Here is a 21,214-nt window from a genome sequence, read left to right as displayed (position 1 = left end):
TGTCAAATTTCTCCGAAGAGATTTCAAAATTTGTCTGGACTTCATTGTCTTTCCTTTCTCTCCCGTCCCTCTGTTCAACTCTCCTCCTCTCAGATAGGCAGACGGACAGACGGCAGGACGGATACACGGGTGGGGGCTGTGCTTGGCGGCTCGGCGGCAGGCTGGTGGAAGATGTCGTCAGGAGCCGGTGGGAGGGGCGGAAGGCGGCTCAGAGGGACAGCGAGCAGCGGGGGTGGAGGAGGGAGGGGAGGTGCAGGAGAGGCAGAGGAAGGTCCTGTGGGGATCCCTTTCCCCGAACACAGCGCAGACATCCTGGGCAGCCTGAACAAGCAGCGGCTCAACGGGCTCCTGTGCGACGTGCTCCTGGTCACCCAGGATCGGGAGTTCCCAGCTCACCGCTCCGTCCTGGCGTCCTGCAGCTCCTACTTCCACAAGCTCTTCACTTCAGGGGCCGCCGCCGACCAACAGAACATCTACACCATCGACTTTGTGTCAGCGGAGGCTCTGGGAGCTTTGCTGGACTTTGCCTACACAGCCACATTGACAGTCAGTCACAGCAGCGTGGCTGACATCCTTGCTGCTGCACGCCTCCTGGAAATCCCACCTGTCCAGGATGTCTGTACACACCTGGTGGACACCAAAGTGCTCTCCCCGCCGGTACGAGACCATTACGGAACTAGAAATAACGTGTTAAGATGAACCGTACTACGTCTGAACTGTGCGGTTCATGCTGAATAGATGTTTTGTGGCGCTGAATCTGGTTCATTCACATAAGGAATGGGGTGTCCAATCATCATACCATCCACCACATGAAATAGTCAGCATAAACAAGCTTACATCATGGGCCTTTATCAGTCTCTCTCACTATGCCAAACACACACCCACAGCCTTTGGGTTAGCTCAACACTTACTCATGCTGAGCCAACAGTGTTTGTGGAAGGACAGCATGCTCTTTCACAGACTACCGACACAGCACATTGCAGCTTCACTTCAACGTGATCAAGTGTAGCTGTGATATGCTGTGTCTGACTGCATAATGCTTCACATCATGTGATAATCACAGCTGCGCTTCACTCTGAAGATTTCATCATGCAGGACATGTCAAACTCCTCCTTGGACTCCTGGGTGTTTAATCAAATGGCCCCAAACTCTTACATCACAGTTTGTAGCGCCATGTCAACATTTCAGACTTTCTATTGTTACATGTTATTGAAAGTTTACTTCTCTTTACAACCCACAAAGACTTCATTTGTCATTTTTAAGAGTTTGAGAAAGTACCAGTGAAAACATAGATGCGGCTCTGTGCTGCTTTCTTGGTATTTTTCTAAATATATACACAGCAGTGAGTAATGTGTTTTGTGAATTAGTTCCTATTTTTTCATCGTACATGCCTGTAGCCATGAGCACACTGAGCCCCTGGGTGTGCATCCAGGATACCCAGATAGTGATCTGCCAATGCTGAAAGGAATTACAGTTGTAGATTTAGGTCTGTCCAAGTCCGCTTTCTTTAGCTGATGTGCTTTACGGAACGTGATTTTTTTTTTTTTAAATTTTTTTAAACATCCTTTTTTCTTCCATTTTTTCCCCCTTTGTGTTTATTTTTTGCACAAACTTACACTGACCTTTAGTTTTCCCTTTTACTCCCTTTTTCTTGTTCCCTGTCATGTTTCACCAGGCGGGCAATGAGCGAAGAGATGAAGAAGAAGAAGAAGATGAGGAAGGCAAAGGCAAAGGAGGCAGGGAGCAGGGGAACCGGGTGCGGGCCCGAGAGTACCTGGAGTACTTTCAGAGAGGGGCACACTGGAGCAGCAGCTGCAGCACGCCAGAGCTCAGGGACCTGCCCACAAACCTGCACTTTAACCACGGTAATGGGGGGACACCCAGCAACGGGGCTCCCGCTGGCCTCGGTGAGTACTACTCCCCACTGGCCCTTGCCTTGTCCCAGGCCCCTACACAGGAACCAGAGGATGAGGAAGAGGATGAAGAGGAGGATGAGGACGGGGACGCGGTGCAGGGCAACGGAGCAAACCTGGGGCCATCTTTCTACCCTCCAAACCAAAATGGGCACTTCTACCTCCCCCCTGAGTCTAGGCTGGGGCAGGAGACAGAAGTGGAGGACGGTGGTAGGGAGGTGTTGGTGAGGGAGAGGGGTCCAGCCAGTGCCCTCCTGCAGCAGATGATGGACTCCATTGAGAGGCAGAAAGAGCGTGCAACGACCGGGGAGGAACAGGGAGATGGGGACGACCCCGACATGGAATTTTACTTGAATTATTTTAGCAGCACCCAGCATGAGGATTCAGCCTCGGCTGCTGTAACACAGGGAGTGTCGCCGCTGTGGTTATCACGAGGCAGTACAGGCCATGACAGAGCAGGAGGAGAGAGGGGGGTTGGTGAGAGAGGCAGTGGGGGTGGAGGAGGTGGAGGAGAGAGGAAGATGCGCTCTAAGGCCTTCCAGAAGTGCCCCATATGCTCCAAGGTTATTCAAGGAGCCGGCAAGCTACCCCGCCACATCAGAACGCACACGGGAGAGAAACCCTATGAATGCGCCATCTGCAAAGTGCGCTTTACCAGGTAAGCCCAATTAATGAATTGACTGCCTCATGTCACATGTACTAATAGTCTTGGATTTGGCACAGTGGACAAAACCGCCCGGCAGTGGGAAACACCCTGAAGCCAACAGCAGGAGTATTAACGCTAACCAACTTAGCCTTGCATTAAGGAGGCAGCGCAGTTTGTGAATCTAAATGTTTGCCACGATCTTGGACTGATTGAGCACTAACCATCGGGAGGCAAATGCTAATCATACCGGCATGTTGAATATTCCAACTCTAAGAGAGGGGCCTGGATGGTTATAAAGGTCTGTTTTATTGTGAAGCCTTCATAGCAAAGTCCTGGAATTTTAACATAGGGGTCCTATAAAAGAAGGCTGTGCCATGGTCGTGTTATCTGGTGGAAGGCTGCTATAAAGTGCTGTGCTCTGATACAAAAGGGAATTACAGGCCCTGGATGGTGCTCCAATGCAGTAATGTGAACTTTTGATCTCTGGTTATGTTGATTATTGCCGACGGCAGAGTAGTTACGCCACCGCCACCTCCTCGCTGTGTCACTCCTTTACCTCTCCAATGTATAACTGCCATGTGCCGCTCAGATAAATGAAGAGAGTCTACAGAAGGGCACTTGAGTGCAGTTTCTTTGTATTTAGGAGTCCCGCCTTTTCCTTGAAATCATTCCTTTAATTAATTAATCAGTGGACTTGTGCTTGAAATAGATGCAGTAGGCTCGAAATACCCCAAACCTCTGCTGGCATGGCAGGCAGGGAAGACCTATCTGAATTTACCTTCTGGCTAAATTTGACCGGCAGTGGTAAAGGGGGCATTGAAATCTTAATCCTGTTTGATCAGGGTTAAGAGTGTGCCTTGCACAGTAATAAATCACTCCTGTCCTTTAAATAATTCACCTCTCTCAGTGTGCTACTTCGTCCCAAGGCTTCACCCTGAGTTCATGTGTGCGGCTGCACGTGTGTGTTTCTCCACACTGGAGTACGTGTTCTTTGCTTAATTGTTATGTTTTGGGCACAGTTCGCACAGACCTGTAGGAGTTGCACTGGGTTTATTTGTTTGCTCGTATGACGGCTAATCCACTTACGTGGCTTTTACATGCACACCGATTGCTTCGTGTGTGTGTGTGTGTGTGTGTGTGTGTGTGTGTGTGTGTGTGTGTGTGTGTGTGTGTGTGTGTGTGTGTGTGTGTGTGTGTGTGTGTGTGTGTGTGTGTGTGTGTGTGTGTGTGTGTGTGTGTGTGTTCAAATGTAGTTGACTTAACTACTCTCGTTTGTTTGGGAGCCCTCTGCCCCGGATGCAGAAGGGTTAGACGATTTAAGAGCTCGTTAGGGAGAAAGATAGTAAGGGCTAAAGGGGGGAGGGAAGGACAAGAGTCAGATAAAGGCCAAGGCAGCCTGATAAAGTTCAGTGGGTGGTGTATCATCACAAAGTTAAAAAAAAAAAAATGTTCCAGGGTGTAATGAGACAACTTTAGATTTAAAGTAAGTCGAGTCATATTTTGGTCTTGTTTTGACCCGAGTATAATCGTGGTCGGAAGTAAGTCTTCCATGTTGGTTATTGGATTTGCTTAGAAGTGACACCTACTCTTATACAAAATTCAATCAAAACCTGACTTTTGGGAATAAATCTAAGCTGCAAAATGTATGATGTTTTACAGACTTATTCAAATTTTAGTCCTACTGAACGATAAATTTCAAGTTTTCAATTACATTTTTCAGCTGCAGTAGACTTTAAAGTCTGCTGCAGCTGAAAAATGTAATTGAAAACTTACATTTACTTTAAAGTCTGCTCACAAAAAACACAATCATCTTTTGGAATTTGTCAATTGTCATCATTTTATCCTCAAAGGAAAGTTAACTGGAACCATAAAAATGCCATCTGACAGTGAACATTGAGCTTCCTTGTCACTCCACAATTGTGCTCCTGTGTGCAATTCTACAGATAAAAATGTAAGGTTTATGGTTTCTTCTCAGTTGGACTGGCTACCCTCACAGGTCTGGAAGAAGTCCAAGAGATGGCTGTTAAATAGGGGGGGGGAACCAACCAAAGCATATTACGCAGGCCACTGTACATGTGAGAATCGATAATATATTTTGAGTTAATGATGTATTAGCCCTTGATATTACATAGTTTGATTAGTAACCGAGGCCTAAAAGAAAGCCCAAAGCTGTGTGTAGTGAGTGCATTCAAATGGATGTGAGCTAATCCTCTAGTACATTTGAATATTTTGTCTGGGTATTCTTACGTGATATTGTTTATTTTTCTCACTCTCAGGCAGGACAAGCTCAAGGTTCATATGCGGAAGCATACAGGAGAGAAGCCTTACCTGTGTACACAATGTGGAGCTGCCTTTGCTCACAACTATGACCTGAAGAACCACATGCGTGTACACACTGGCCTGCGCCCCTATCAGTGCTCAAGCTGCTTTAAGACTTTCGTGCGCTCGGATCACCTGCATCGCCACCTCAAGAAGGATGGCTGCAACGGCATCCCCTCCCGTCGAGGCCGTAAACCTCGGGTGAGAGAGCCGGGGCTCCTTGAGGCCCCCCTGGGCCTGCTGAGTCCCAGCTCCGACACTGGCCCCGGGCCTCGAAACATCAGGGGGCGACGGCGTCCCGAGGCCATCTCAGCAGTGGAGGCGGAGGATGCTGCTGGAGCAAATGCACACAGTCCTCAGCTGCAGGAGCCGGCAGGGGAAGCAGGGCCCTAAGACTGGAGGGCCGACAAGGACACTGCTGGACACCGTAGTTACTCTGCACCGCCTGTGAGACAGGCCAGTGAACAGAGAGGAGAAAAAACATGCAAAGGCAATTAAAGAAAAAAAAAAAAAAAAACAACAACTAACTTTTCCTCTATAAACCAAATCAGGGTGTCACAAAAATCTAATCTTTATATTTCTTTCTCCTATTAATTTAGGAAACGGAGTAGACTTGCAAGCACTTGAGTTGGTTTATTTGTTTAAGAGCAAAGAACGCTTCAAATCATGCACCCATGACGTCCACTTTCTGGGCCATTTCTTTCTTTGTAATCTTAGGGGTTTTATACCTTGGCATATGTGCTTAGGCAAACGTGTGATAGATACAAAGAAACCCTGAGCAACTATGCAGTTGATTTAGATTTTTATTGGTTTTGTCCTCACAGCCTTCAAGCTCTGGGAAAGGTGTCATTCAAGCACCTTCTGGCTGCTGTACGGGTGAAGCGAGGGCAAATCCTCCCAGTGCAAACAACTCTTTTTCTATTCTTTTGCAGGTCTGAAATGTACAGTTACCATAGAAACAACATTGCCACAGTATGGCATATGCAAGGAAAACTCACCACAGTTTTGATGCAACAGTTTTTTTCCTCTGTAAATGTTCCAGAAAGAATGAGGCAAGGGTTTGATTGAAGTGTTACTTACTCTATGAAATGCATTGTAAGGAGCTATGGTTTGTCTTATTGAAAAACAAATTCACGTTGAGTCGAATCCACTTAAATGGGGGCTCGCCAATTGCAGGTCTAGGGAATACGAGGGGTGGAGGGTTTGTGTTTTTAAAGCACTACCATTGTCAATGTATATGTTGGCTTTACTACGTTGCCTCTTATCCCTCACAGCCCTGCAATGTCAGCATTTTTGTTTTCCCAATTTGATTTTGTCTTAATTTTTTTTGTCGTTCCTTTTGTTGACTGCTTCGGGTACTTGACACTTTATAATTGTATACATGTATATACAGCAGGTGGTGATATGACATTGGCCCCCTCGTAATGCTGAGGTGTACTTACCAATCACGTTTTTTCCTCTTAGGCTTGATGTCATATTTCTCACGGAGTGAAGCTTGTGGGTGAACGAAACAAACTGTATGAATGTTCGATGAAACAAAAAACAAAAAAAAAACATTGAGTAGCCCATTTGTCCTAATCTTAACACTTGACATGTATAGTTCCTGCCCAAAGGATGAGGAGGTTGAATGAATGAATGTGCTTAACTTTGTGCAGTTTTTCGGAATCTGTCCTTGTGTGACAAGGCGCGGGTAGCATTTAACCAACCGCAGGTTAAAAGATTGGCAGGGAGCCCAGGTGAGAGAGTGACAAAGAGTACGAAGGAGAGATAGATAGATGAGCACCTTTTTTTCTATGTTTGCACAGCTTTACTAAAGATATCCAACAGAGCGAGAGAGGGAGAGAGAGCGAGAGAGAAAGAAAGAAAGAGGTATATTTAAAGGAAGTGGGTTGCTGTTGGGTGAGGGAGTGAGAGGAGGTTTATGTATCATGCTTATTCCAATCTTTTTGCCCTTGGGACCACACAACCGTAAGGCAACCTGTATGATGAAGAGAGCAATAAATACCTGTCCAAGTTGGGAGGCCAAATAGGAGCGCAGCTGCAGCTGGTTGATGGGGGAGGGGAACAAGGGGAAGGGGAGGGGGATCTCACAATGTCTGTTGCATTCCAAAAAATAATCTCCCCCAGCTCAGCCACGTTTCCAGGCAGGAGGGGATCAAATCAGGCCTTTTCTCTCCCTCTCTCTCTCCCTCTGTAGTCCTCTAATGCCCCCGAACCAGCCTGGAGGGGATATTATTATATTAGAGCCTGGTGTTACTGTGGGGAGGACGCCTGGTGCTGGCAGTTTAGCGTGCTAGTGTGTTTACATGTCCGTGTGTCAGCGTGCATGTGTGTGCGTGGCAGCCAGGGTCCCCGTGGCCACATCATCAGTGTGTGAGTCAGCCACAGCCTGTTCAAACATGCACCCTGAGCTGCCAGCCCCAGTGCACTTTCTCTGTCTCTCACACACACACATACACACACACACTCACTCACAGACACACACACACACACACACACACACACACACACACACACACACACACACACACACACACACTCACAGGGTCCAGGTATCCTGTAGAGAAGAGGGGGAAAACACCAGAGTTGACATATCTGTTTGAATATTGTCAGTGACTCCCATGCATCTGGATTTGTTAGTCTTAAAAATGTCCCGAGTTGTGTTATTGTACTCCAAATCCAATGTTATTTTCCATACTAGCACATTGAGCCTTTGAGTCAAGAGAACATGCGTGTCATTTAGAGCCCCCCCACCCCCACACACTCCCCAGCCCACCCTATAATTTCTGCAGTAGTGCTGTAGTCCAACTATCAGTCCTTTTGCACCTTAATTGGAAAGAGGCAGGTTATGAATGCACTTTGTTACTGAGGAGGGCACTTTTGTCAACGAAACGGGTACTTTGAAACAAACCAGTTGCAAATGAGATCAGTCCTTTTTTTTCTGTCCACGGTGGTGAAGTTGAGCTCCTTCACTGGTTTTGTTCAGGTTTTGACGACAAGCTGCCAAAAAATATTTAAAAAAAAACAACAACAAATCAAACCAGTAATTTACGAGTTTAGATCTTTACAAGAGAAGCGTGGTCGGTTCACATACCAACATGAGACTAATTAATCGATGAAACTGAATGCACTTGAATTTTGCTGTTAAAAGAAATCTAGTGATTGTCTTTTATGTCTTAATGTAAAGTAAGGGGGATCGAAGGAGGAGGTAGACGAACAAGAGAGGGCACTGTGTGTGTGTGTGCGTGTGTGTGTGTGGTGTGTGTGTGTGTGTGCACGCGCGCCGTTTTTTTTTTTGCGTGCATGTGCACTAGCATGCGTTGTTGGCTGGCAGGCTGGAGGGTCTCAGGACAACCCTGGATAAACAAACTTTGTGTCTACCCCATCTGTTCACCAGCTCCTCTCGTGTTCTCGGACGTACCGCGGTGATAATAGGTCCACGGTACCACAGAAGCAAAAATACCATATTTTAAAACGACGCATTGGGACAGTTGCTTGTTTACTTCACGGCTCTCTTGGTGCACATTTGCATAACTCTTAGTTTACCCTTGCTGGTCATCGTCAGGGGTTGGCCAGGTCTGGAGAGTTTTAAGTTTCTATTTTTTGCTTCTCTGTAATGATAAAACTGAGGTTTGTTATATTGCACAGTTTGACTCCCACACGCAGGCGGTCCAGTGTTTGCTGGGTAATCTAATGTCTCGCTGGTTTGTGATCTTTATGTACAGTGGTACTTGGCATGGACTGCTCAAACCCACTTTTATCTTGTTGTAGCAGCGTTTTTAACCTGTCGAGTGCCGTGAGCCATCTCAAACACAATATTTTGTCGGACCTTAATGTTTCCCCAAATGTCTTGTGTTGTTTGTTGATTAATCGAAGCTTTTTTTTTTGCCCTCCATCTTAGTCCGCTGCAGACTAGAGATATTGAAAGTATCATTTGTCCAGACTGGACCTCCCTGACTGAGCCACACACAGATGCCCTCCTCTTGAATACATATGCAGAAATGTGTGTGGAATCATACAGATATTTACTTGAGTTTTCTCACTCTGTGTATCCTTGTGGACAATAGAATCAGAGGTGTAAGGATGTATAGCTTTTTCTGTCTTTCACTTGTTTTTCTTAAAATAACGTGTTGTGCTACAGCTATTTTTTTCTAACTATTTCACATGGCTGTGCATGTGTGTGTGTGTGTGTGTGTGTGTGTGTGTGTGTGTGCAGGCGCGTGTGAGGGTGGGTGGGTGGTGGCTGGGTCATCGTTTTGGGATGCTGTGCCAGGAGGGTGGGGTAAATGGGTGCTTGGGTGGGGTTATGGATAAAAGCCTGATAGCACTGGAAATGGTGCTTTAGCTGAGAGAGCAAAAGTTTGCACTAATGTTAAATGTCCTTGTCCTGCTTATGGGAGAAGGACAGGAGACCTCAGAAAGGCCTGCGAGTTTCCATGAGCACAGAGCAGTGTGGTTCATACTCAATGGTCTCATAAAGAGTCCATCCAACCCCTCCATAGAAATAATCATGTACAGTATATTAAGAAATATACAGATGTCCAGCAACAACAAATACCAAAGGAGAAAAAAAAGGCTTTTATTCAAGTCACTGGGCATTTTAAGCTACCAATGTAATGTTGGATTAATGGAGTTTTGTTGTTTAATCTGAAAGCTCTTGAAAAGAGATTCTGGTTGTAATTTTTTTTTTAAATCATATTTGCTCTTAATATTGTGAAATATTCCAAATATACAACATTTAGGCAAGAAGCGAAGCTTCTCCGAAAACATTTGAAACATTTGAGTTGGTCCTAATCTGATGGCTGAGATGTTCTTTGTGAAGGTGCCAGAGATGCTGATTCCAATTCAGACAGGATTTTGTTTTTGTCATGTTTAGTTCGCTGATGGATAATCATGATGAAATATGATGTTATTTTGAAACACTGCTATTTTGATCACTGCTGAATTGGATGATTTCAGTTTGCTTTTCTTCAGAAGTTGAACTGAATTTCAATGTTCTCTAAATGAAACAGACTGTGACTTTGTGGCCTTGTCTGGGCAGCTCGAAGCTTGTTGTGCTTTATGTTTCCAGACAGTCGTATTGTGCAGTGTGGGGCTGAGGCTCACTCCCACCAGGTGGACAATGCGGCATCAAGGGCCACAGTGTGCCTTAATGTGGGACAGAGGTTGACAAAACTTGTACCTTTTTTCTTTTTTTTTAAATACTTTTCTTGCCACATTTTAGACTAAACTGTAAATGTTGATTGGCTTGTTACTGAAATGATCTGTTTGAGCTTTACTTGAATGAATTACTAAAATTCTTTGCGAGCCACTTGTTCAGACCTGTGTCTCTATCAGCCTCCATGGCTCCACAACTGGTGTGTCCCCGGCCTCAGCCCCAGACCAAGGTTACTCTGACACAGGCTACACTGAGACAGTCTCACAACTTCATTGCAAGAGTTTTTTTTGTCCAAATTGACCTTGACATGTTATTTTTCCTATGCTATTATCAAAGATTGTTGGTGAATCTATCCGAGAAGGCCATAAAACAAAGACGATAACAACAATGATAACTGTAAATAATCAGACGAAGCAGGACGGACTGACTGTTATTCTTGTGACTCGGGGCAACAGAAAGGGGACTGATTGCTTTTGCTTTGTCACTTTGCTGCACACCTGAGTTTTATTTTTTTTTCTGTGTGTATTTTCCATCAGGCTGTTGATGCACAGCAAGCTGAGCGCAGCATATGCAGTACGGCACTATGCACAGCGTGGCTCTGGCACTTGCACAGACAGCCCTGGGTCCTTCAGATAGGCAGGCTGCTGTCTGTTGGCTGCTCTCAGTCTTTCTCAGTCTCTGGGGATCCAAAGGTTGGCATAGAGGGAGGAGGATTGAAATACGGATGGGAAGGGAAGGCTGAATGTTGTTTTCAGGGATGAGATTAGGAAGCCCAGGTGATGGGCTATTTGCTGAGCAATGGTTCAGTGTTGGTCCTCTAGGCTGGTAGGAATTGCATGGCCACAATTAGAAACATAACTCGAACGAGGGCGCCACAGATTTCACATTGGGGAACTGCAACAATTAAGAAGAGTGTTGCTGATCTTGTTTGTCTCTATGTAAGTACTACTCAGGTGGAAAATACACTGCTATGCATTGGGTTTCAGTGTCTGCTCAGTTTATGGTATGTCTAATCACACTTCGTGTTACTTCTCCATCTTTTTCTTTCTTTGTTCATACCCATATTTAATGTAATAGTTCCCAGAAAGATTAAAGCACGAGCAGTTCCCTCGTTGTAAAGTGGCTGCGACCAACCTATTTCTCCATCTAATATTGATCCAGTGAATTGTTTGTTGGAGGGAAGGAAGCCACTCGGGATTCAGTCTTATTAGTCAGACTGTAACATTTTTGAAAGGAGATGGGGTTGGAAAAGCACAGGGGAGGGGAGGGGGTTGTTGTGTGTTCTCTTACTTTCTTCTCCCATCGCTCTCCCTCTCTCCGGACTCAGTCTACATCTTTGCTGCCGAATGGCCTTTGATCAAAGATCACACACCCTCAGCAGGGGAATCAACAAGAGCAGAAAGGAGGGAGAGGGGATGCGGTATGGAGGATGAGGCAGGTTCAGTTTGTTGTCACCTAAACCAATTTAGGATACATTCCATAACTTCATACTGTGATTCCCACTTTGGAGTTTTTGGCAGATGTAAAAAGGATATGTGTCTGAGGCAGCGGAAGGAAGCGGTCAACATTTTGCAGTTGACCGTTTCAGTCCGTCTCTCCAGCCTCACTATCCCATTACTGTGTGATAGACAGACGTGAAGACAGACAATTCAAAAGGCCCCCCCCCCCTCCCCGTGTAGCGCTATCAAACTGCCTTTTTTTCAGCTTCTGCGATTGTAACAAAAGCACTTTGCGAAAGGCCATCCTGAATATGTGTGCTTTTATTTTATGGTTGTCACTATTGTTATGATTTTGTCGTCCCTGTCTGTGTTTTGTTGTTCTCTCAGTGCAGATGATTATTTAAATGCGAAAATATATATAATTAAAATGGAAAAAAAAAAGAAAAAAACTTGAATATTTGGTATCTAGATTGAAGATGGCTCAAAGTGCCACCTCATCTGGACAAACAAACGCATCTCTGTTCTACTACCACCGTACCTGTTATGCAGCTTATTGCATAGTCACACAATAGCGGTGGGGGGGTTACAGTACAGACCCCCTCACCTGCTCTTTGCTCACTGTCTCACATCTTGTTTGGGAGAAAGGTCATTTGATCTCATTTCTGGAGACTTTTTCTTGGAAAAAGTAACCTGTTAAACAGTTGCAAAGCTTTCTGAGAAGGCTCGCTGTGCTGAATGTTAAACATGCAGTGTTGTATCTACTGCAGAATCTCTTTGGCTGCAAAAACACCCTGTCTGTGGAGGTAAAGGCTGGATCTGGTATCCACATAGAGCTTAAATGATCACGGAAGACCGGTGATAGGGCCAAATGACCATCATTTACATTTGCAAATCAGTACAGAAATTAGTTTTGGCCTTAACATCTGCATCAAATCAAGATTACTGCAATAGAATAGAAAGATTAATACGGATCATAATGAGCATTCAATAAATCTATAGTTGAGTAAATGGTTTAACTTGGGAGAGACGAAATAGGCTACTATTTATAGATTGAGTTGTAACTGTGATTACTATAATTCTTGACAGAGATTTTTGCTGATGTACATTTTAAAGTGGCAGAATATGACCCAGTTCTCAAATCTGGACATTTAAATCTCACACTGAATCACGTAAGGCAGAAAACTGCTGCTGCGCATCTCTGTGTGGTAAAACCTGTATTGCTCAGCTGATCGCACCCCACTCTGTGTATCACAAGTGTATCCCAAAGGCAGAATACCTGCTCACTACTATTACTAACTCAAGGGACTGCGAGCAGAACATGAATGGATGTTTTTACCTACAGAGCAGCAGATGTTTTTTTTTTGTTTTTTTGTACCTACATGGTTCAATGTGGATTTACTTTTTAAATAACCCCTTTTCTTTTCAAAGAGGTTTTTCTTTTGTTTGCGTAGAAGTCTGTCAGTCATATCTGTTGAAAGCTGCAGGGTGGGCGGGGGGCGGGGGGGTATAGGTGATTCTTTTTTTTCTTTTTTTTCAGAGAATTTGCACTTTTTGGCGACGAAAATAAATTGTATTGTATATGAGACCACTAAATCCACACAGTCTAAACCATATAATTCCATTTTGTGTCTTTTTTTTTTTTTCTGTTCTTCCTTTTTTTTTTTTTTTTTTTTTTAATATATCCAAAAATGTCTGGCATCTGGTTGTCTGGTTTAAAGAACATAAAATCTTTCTATTAAAAATGATGGTTGCAACGTTTTGTGTGGATAATTGTGTTTTTTAACAGAAGACTCTTTGTTCAAATGGTCCAACGTATCTACAGGAAGTGTTATGTTTGTTAACTGTACAGTGTTTATCACGTAACACTTCCCTGTCAATTCACTTTACAGTTACAAGGATGGTCAAAATCACAGAAACACTTTACAGTTAAATCAACACCTGTCTGTCAAGTCTCAACAACAACAACAAAAAAACTAACAGGGTTCACTTTGAATGGTGTGTAATCCTACAGGACAGCATTGTAATTGTATGGGATTACATAGTTTTGACGTGTTTATGTTGTTTGGTCTGAGCAACGACATAATGCTGCCACATGAGATCAGTTCAGTAAACCAACCAGAAGGTGGCAGTATTATCACTGTTTTTATCTTTTGAGGATGCAGTGAGCTTAATTTTGCTGCCACACATAACTGCTCTCTCCCTGGCTCGCTCTCTTGCTCTCTCTCTCTCTCTCTCTCTCTCTCTCTCTCTCTCTCTCTCTCTCCCAAACATGATGGCAGAGCGTGTGCAGTTTGTCTGATGCATAAAACGCGGACACTGCCTTTCAAATCATACCTCACAAGGCTTCCAAGTCAAAGTGATGTTGTATAAGCATTAAGAATTTCTACAATTGTGTTTTGGCCTGGTTTTATCAAGAGAGCTGTAGTTAACTAGTTAGGTTTTAAACTGGGCTTCGCAATATATCAATATTTTATCAATAATGCGATATGACACTAGGTATCACCTTTGATTTTGGCTCTCGTAATATCACTGGCAGAAGTGTCTTCCTGGTTTTAAAAGCTGCATTACAGTGAAGCGATGGAATTATCTGAATTTATGAGATTGTTTCAACTGTTCTATTATTTGCATTTTACACTGTTGATATGTCCACATTACTGATGATTATTTATCAGAAATGTCACTGTGTAATTATTTTGTGAAAACACCAATAGTCATCCCTATTACTGATATTGAGGTATTTGGTCAAATATAATGTGATGGTTTTTTTGTTGTTTTGTTTTTCCCACATCGCCCAGCCCTAGTTCCAAAGGAAAGGGCTAAGGTCTTGTGTAAGGATATACTGTACATCCAGAGGTAAGGCCACCCATGGACCACTATTTTAAATCCGATTCAGACAACTGCAATCACAGGCTTGTTGTCACCCTGTCTTCCTGTTTGTCTCAGCATCTTCCCTGAGGCGATCCTGCGGGGTGACAGAGGTCATAGAATAGCTCATTAACCCCACCCCAACAGCCCACACATTGCTGCAGTCCTCAGGCCCTGGCTGCACGCACACACACACACACACACACACACACACACACACACACACACACACACACACACACACACACACACACACACACATTTTATAATGCTCCACTAATAGCAGTTAAGTCGACTTAAGCCCACTCCGGTCGGTAGCAGTATGTTTTCAGGGATGCACCATGTGAAATGCATGCGTCCTGTATGTTGTGTGTGGTGACGCAACGTCTAAACATGTCTTTGCTCGTCTCTATAAATGTGGAAGGCAGACATTTTAATTGGAAATTGTTCATTTGGATATTTCTTCTTAAAGAACCGATTTTCAGCACTGATCTACACTGAGCAATATGCGAGAGTAGATGTTTTCTTCAGTCATGTTAAACCTGTTGGCCAGATGTCTCTGGGCTCCAAGTCATTAATTGTTATGTTTGTAAGGTATCTAAAAACACAGTGGGGTATGGTGTTATTTTCCGTGTTCAGACATCGTTGTTGCAGTCAAAACATATTGGATAAGGGGAACAGCAGCACTTCAGGGGCCAAGAGATGCCTTGGAGCTGTTGTCTGGCGTCTCTAGTGGTATCATTCCCCCAGTCTGTCCATGTGAACAGCCACACAAACTGTGTTTGCATGTGCCTGCAACTGTTTCTGTTTACATGTTTGCCTATATGCTTATGCGCACAAAGGTGCGGTTTTTTTTTTTTTAATAATCTTGCTTACTTGTGCACATGTACATGCATACCGTCATCATTAAGGCTCACACTTAAACGAGCCTCTTACTGCCCCTCCAATTAGCACTTCGAGACTGGCTGCAACGTAAAGGAAAGCGGCAACACACACACACACACACACACACACACACACACACACACACACACACACACACACACACACACACACACACACACACACACACACACACACACACACACACTCTAGCCTCATTTTCACCAGTACACACCTTTCTCCAGGGATATGAAATGCCCCTGCCTCTGCACACTGTGGGACATGAGTTTCATCCAAACTAGCTGCCGTCCTCAATAAAACCCACGTGAGCAATCTCTGCAGTATAGATTTCCAGTTCCTTTCGGGGGTATATTTTGTTCAGATCAGGTGTTTAAACTGCTCAATATGACAATAATTAGGCAGCGCAGAAGACATGTGTTCTTTCTTATGTTGATAAGGGACATTGACCTTTAACCTGTGCACCCCTGTAGTCCCCCACAACCACCACACCCCACCCGTTCCATATGCCCCCAGCCAACACTGCCCTCCCCCTTCTTGCTCTGTCCGGCTCCCATCAGGAATGATAGAGGGGGGATTGGACAGGCTTGGAGCCTTGCCTCTGGCCATCTCTCCTCCTCCCCAGAGAACAGAGGACTGAGGTGCCTTTAAACCACTGCGGCAAAAACCCTACCAAAACCCTGCAGTCATTAATATGCAAAAATGCAAATGAGTAGGTAATTAAGAGCTGGAGCTCTCTGGAGGCTCTTTGATTGCTAATGAATTCTAATCTGCAAAGAAAGGGGGAGGGGAGGAGAAAAGGAGATGAAAGAAATAGAGAAAACAACGAAAAAAGAGAAGCTTCAATCTGAATTTTTTTTCATATCCATAAGTTTTCATATCAGATTGTTTTCTTTACCTGGGGAGCTGTAATAAATTATTAGCTCTGTTATTCGAGACAATTACTTGATGATATGCATACGGGTCAAGAGGATTTGGGGGAATATAAATGTGTAATGAACAACCTTCAAAACACATTTACGTGTGGATTCTGTTTTTTTTCCTCAGTAAACACCCATAAAAATACGATTATATCAGTGACGTGAGTGTCAATGGGCAGAAATCTGTTTGTAATGGACACAGTGCAGTCACCGTGTAGATATAGCTAATTAGAGGAGAACATGACAGGCGGGCAGACACTTCTGACCAGCGGCTACCAAAGAAAATAGAAGGTCAGATATCTCAACAGTGTGTTCTTTGCTGCAATAGCAGCTGCGTGCTGAAGTAAAGGAGATGTCATTTCATCACTTTTGTGAGCCATAACACATCCCCACTTCCACTCTAACTCATTCACTCTGTCACTCACACACACACACACACACACACACACACACACACACACACACACACACACACACACACACTGCTGTTATTGTTGTTGCAGTGCTCCCACGACACCAACAATCTCTGCTTCCCTCCCCCACACGGGCTCACATCTATCTCCCTTTCACTCCCTCTCTTCCCCCTCCTGTCCTGGGCAGCCCTGACATGCCTACTTCAATTGATTTAGAGTCAATTCAGCTTCTGATCTGATTGTTATCATGTGACTTTTCGCACACCTCCCTCTCAATATATAACTACTGTATTATTTTCAGCGTGGGGTTAGAGTTTTTTGTTTTTGTTTTTGTTTTTTGACTCCTCTCTACACTGCACTTTCTCTGTTTGCTTGGTCCCTGCTCTCTCTCCCTTTCTTTATATTTCTCACCTTCCTTTTCATCCCTCGAACCCCCTCCACTTCAAAATCCACCACCACAGCAGTCTCCTATCTGACCAACCCCCCCCCCCCCCCCCCCCCAGCCGTGCAGTCTGGTGGTGGGTCTCTCAATTGCCCGGCTTTGTAAACAGGAAGCCGGTGTTCTGTTCACTATACCTGAAGCATGGGTGGCAGAACAGGGGTACCCATACAACTGCACAATAATGGGAATCCAAGATGGCAGGGAGGGGCCCCATAAAAATCACCAGAGAGAACAGAGGAAGGCAGCATCCAGGAAAGCCATTGTCAAATGAGAGCAGACAGAAGCCAAAAAGATTGTTGATTTAGTTTTTCCTTCAGTAAATAGATTGTTGATTTGCTTTTGTGTTTGCCTGTCTGTATTGGATCCTGTCTAGAACTGTAGTGTTTGGGAGGATTAATGTCATGGACAATCCCTCAAACTCATTTTCTTTCTAACTGTGGAGCTCTGTGGGAATTACAGTTTGAGGATCAGGGAGAAAGACATTGCGTTTTCTGCTGACGACGGTCCCGTTTGAGATGAGGTGAAATCCGGGTTCACTGTGTTCCTTTAAATGTGGCTTGTTCGAATTTCAGGAAGATGTGTTGTTCTCACTTGTTCCAAAACAATTGGCCTGTTTTCCTCATGTTGTCCAACTATCGCTGAGAAAGGGAGGGGCGGGGTGGGGGGGGGACAGCATAACCTTGTGGATTATTGGCCTCTCTAAATAACTCTCCACACATTTTTATTGTTGTTTAACATGTTGGGAGTCAGTGTGAGTTTGGGTGTTTTTCTGCCAGGCGAGCTGTAATATGGGGAAGAAGCTTGACGGGAGTCAGTTTATCATGAGCACAGAGAGCACAACAGATAGATTCCCCCTGTCTCCTCCCCTTCAGCACAGATAGACTCGGAGCATGGGCACTCAGCCAACACTATCAATCTATCCGCTCCTACCCCCAGCCTCTAACTCTTATTGGAGGACAGCTTCCAAAGGGGCAAGAAAGCATGAATCATAGCCCGGCTATGAGAAGCTGTTATGCCCCTAAATGCACGTGTTGTGGCTCAAAATCACTCAGTTTGCTTTGCCATTAATGACAATCTCGCAAGTGATTGTCACAGCCCTGGAACAAAGTTGTTGCATTTAGGAGGGGCTGAGGCTGTTCGGGGAGCGGGATTGTTGGTCTTGGCCTAGTTTTCTTGTCTGATCAGAAACCTGTGCACCTCTGCCCTTCCCCCACCCAAACCTAAGCCTCTACTATTACAGGCTGTGAGGGGCTCAGTATGGAGCGAGGTGAGCAGCTTGCCTCACCACTGAGCTCTGTGTGCACTGTGCGTGCTGCCTATACTGTATGTTCACGAGCTTATCCGCGTGTGTGATATAACCTGGTGATGTGGTTTGGCCTGCATGACTGGCTTCCCATGAGCTATATACCAAATATGAGGCAGCCATTTGAGTGGGAGGTTCAAAACTGCCCGAATCAAAGGGGACATATGTCATGGATCTATACTAGGATGTGGGATTTCCCCTCTTTGTTTGTTCTCTGCAAAGCATTGTTGATAACAAAATTTAAAAAAACAAAACAACAAAAAAAAAACAATCCAAAGAGGATTAAGTTATTAGTACACATTATTACGCGCTGTTATTTCTTGCGTGCATTTATGTAATTCAAAATACATGTACATAGATCGAATATTTCATTAATAGGCACAAATATATGACCGATTAGCACAAATGTGCCAAACATATGCTAATTTTCCATGTGCATCTGTCGTTAATTACAGATATGAAGCTGGGAATGGCTCGAAGGATCATCGAGGGCATGTGTGACAGCATCCCTCCCTATTCTGCCTTCAACCGTCCATTGTACTGTGAATGTAATTTGAGATTATAGATGGCATATTTGTGGTTTTGTTTGGTCCTTCCTGTATAATGATGCTGTAAGCTTTTAGGTTACCATGTGGTAGATTACGCATGGTTAATGTGGGTGAGGAAATATCATTTTAGCATAAAACTGGAGCTTTCAGAGGTCACTATCTGCTTTTTTTGTTTTTTTATGTTTGTGCCAGTGAAAAAAACAAACTAAATTGTGGATGGCAGTGCTGTAACGTTCACATTATAGGCTGGAGTCATTACTTTGTAACAGCTGACCATAAAATCGGATTTCTCAGTGTTTCTCAGTAACATATTTAAACAGCTCTTGCCCTTAGCTACTAGGAGAAAGTGGTAACACCCTAATTCACTTGTAAAGACATTATAGGTGTGATGTTGATATAGTCCAAGAGGAGATAACTCTTTGAAACACAGTTTGGTTTTCCAGTCTTCAGCTGCCTGTTACACAACTGTTTAACCATATGTCACCGATAGATGCACTCTGTGTTCGTTAAGGTGAAGATCTTCACTATATATGTATTTTTTTTTTTTTTTTTGTAATTCTTTTTCTACCACCCCCTCCCTCTCTTCAGCCTGGCTGCCCTTGTACATGCTCTCCATGTCAGACCCAGCTGTTACTACAAACTACTTGGAGGGCTTACAAGCCTCATTGCTAATACTGACAACAGCACTATTCTTACTCAAGGCCTAACGTCTACTGGAAAAAGGGAGAATATGAGAGATTTTCTCTGACTCCACCAGATATTCATTTCCCCAAACAGATGTTTCCATCTGTTCAAATCTGATCTTTTGATTAACACATTTCTCGATGAAGGGATTCCAAATGGATGTTTGACAAAATAACTCAAGATGGCCTTTCATTGATAGCTGATTATTTTCTGATGCTACAGCCGTATTTTAATTTCTGTGTGTGAGGACCTGTGTGCGTATGTTCCACCAAATGTGAACATGTGCATGGTATGTTTGTGAAGGTATTTATGGCCCATATGTGTGTTTGTTCCGAGCTGTAACCCCATTACATTCCTAAGACAGTCCATGAGACTAATTAATGTTCTGTGCCGAGGCTTTTCTTTTACCCAGGGGACACCCAATGGATTATTTACCTATATGTCCTATTGACAGCAAATCCCCCTTCCCATTGGTAACCTCTTTGTAAACAGACAGTTTGAGGCTTTAGGGTGGATAATAACACACTCAGAGGCTATGTAGAATTTGCATTTGCCATGCCTTATTTTTTTTTATTATAGCTCACACCCAAAGCACAGGCATCCTACCCACATGACTCAAATGATAGCCATACTTTAGTGCACTGTTGTCTTTGTTGATGTTAAAAAGTGAATGCTCAGATGTTGAAAAAATATTTCTGTATCTGGTTTTTTTTTTTTTTAATTTTTTTAATTTTTTTAAACAATACATGTCCAGAATGTACGTAGTCTTATATAAAGATGGAAACTAGGTTTTAGACAGGAAGAAAAAAAAAAAGAGGGGTCATCTTAACTTCCCTCTTCTTTGACAAGGTTTGCCCTCGGGTTAAAAACAACAGCTGTCCAACACCTACATACACTTGAAAAGAGACGTTACTGTGTGTTTTCAGGTGAGCGTAATCACAGAGATGTTGTGTGCATGTTGAATAAAAGCAGGAAACACATCAGAGATGCATATGTAACAGGGTCATCCAAACTTATTCCATTTTAAGTGTTTTATTATAAGATAAGCATAGTGGCTGAACGGCAGTTAATTTCTCATTTCTATCTATTGGTCTTGTTGTTGTTGTCTAAAAGTAGTATTTTTTAATATTAGTGGCAAATTTGCGTTGATCATTCAGAGTGCCCTCCCTGTTTGAAGTGTTTTCTCTGAACTATTTCTCTCCCCCCCACCCCCACCCCTCTCCTCTGTGATCCTATACTCTGCTCTCCCTCCTTTCCACTCTGCTCTGGAGCTGGCAGTTACTAGGGCTGTGTTGGTCTTATGTTTGTCAGCCCATTCACAAAAAGACTGACTACAGAAAGAGTAGTTTAAGCAATTGGTCGACTGACTAGAACATTTATTTTTGATAATCTATTAGTTTTTCTTTGATATAATCGAGTAAACGGTTTAGTCGGTTTTCAAGCAATCGGCAACATTGCTGACTCCAGTGTCTTGAGTGGAAGTATTAAATGTGCTTTTTATGTTATTATTATTTTTTTGTCTTATATGTTTGTAAATTGAAAATTTTGGAGTTTTGGTAAAACATATATATATATAATTTTTTTGTGTGTGCCTATTTTATGCAATTTACATAATCCCAAAAGATAATAGCCTAAATTAATTAATTAAGAAAATAAGCAGTTAA

The 21,214-nt window shown here is 43.7% G+C and overlaps 1 protein-coding gene across 5 annotated transcripts in view; it reads left to right on the top strand.

Moving 5' to 3' along the window:
* The window catches only part of zbtb7a (zinc finger and BTB domain containing 7a), a 16,261-nt gene extending 9,552 nt beyond the window's left edge, over window positions 1-6,709 (top strand). For 4 of the 5 annotated variants that reach the window (XM_069694931.1, XM_069694926.1, XM_069694932.1 and 1 more), the window contains 3 exons: window positions 94-657; window positions 1,676-2,571; window positions 4,836-6,709. In XM_069694931.1, the coding sequence (XP_069551032.1) occupies window positions 172-657; window positions 1,676-2,571; window positions 4,836-5,271 (1,818 nt within the window). In that variant the 5' untranslated portion in view covers window positions 94-171 and the 3' untranslated portion in view covers window positions 5,272-6,709. The remainder of the gene's footprint in view (window positions 1-93; window positions 658-1,675; window positions 2,572-4,835) is intronic. The other variant, XM_069694933.1, reaches the window with a different exon arrangement.
* The last annotated feature ends 14,505 nt before the right edge of the window (window positions 6,710-21,214 follow it).

This window comes from Brachyistius frenatus, unplaced genomic scaffold (assembly GCF_029030835.1).
Source record: "Brachyistius frenatus isolate BFR_SWC_R1_liver_20210118 unplaced genomic scaffold, ASM2903083v1 Contig_18, whole genome shotgun sequence".
NCBI lineage: Eukaryota > Metazoa > Chordata > Actinopteri > Embiotocidae > Brachyistius > Brachyistius frenatus.
This window is presented reverse-complemented; position numbering and strand designations above follow the sequence as displayed.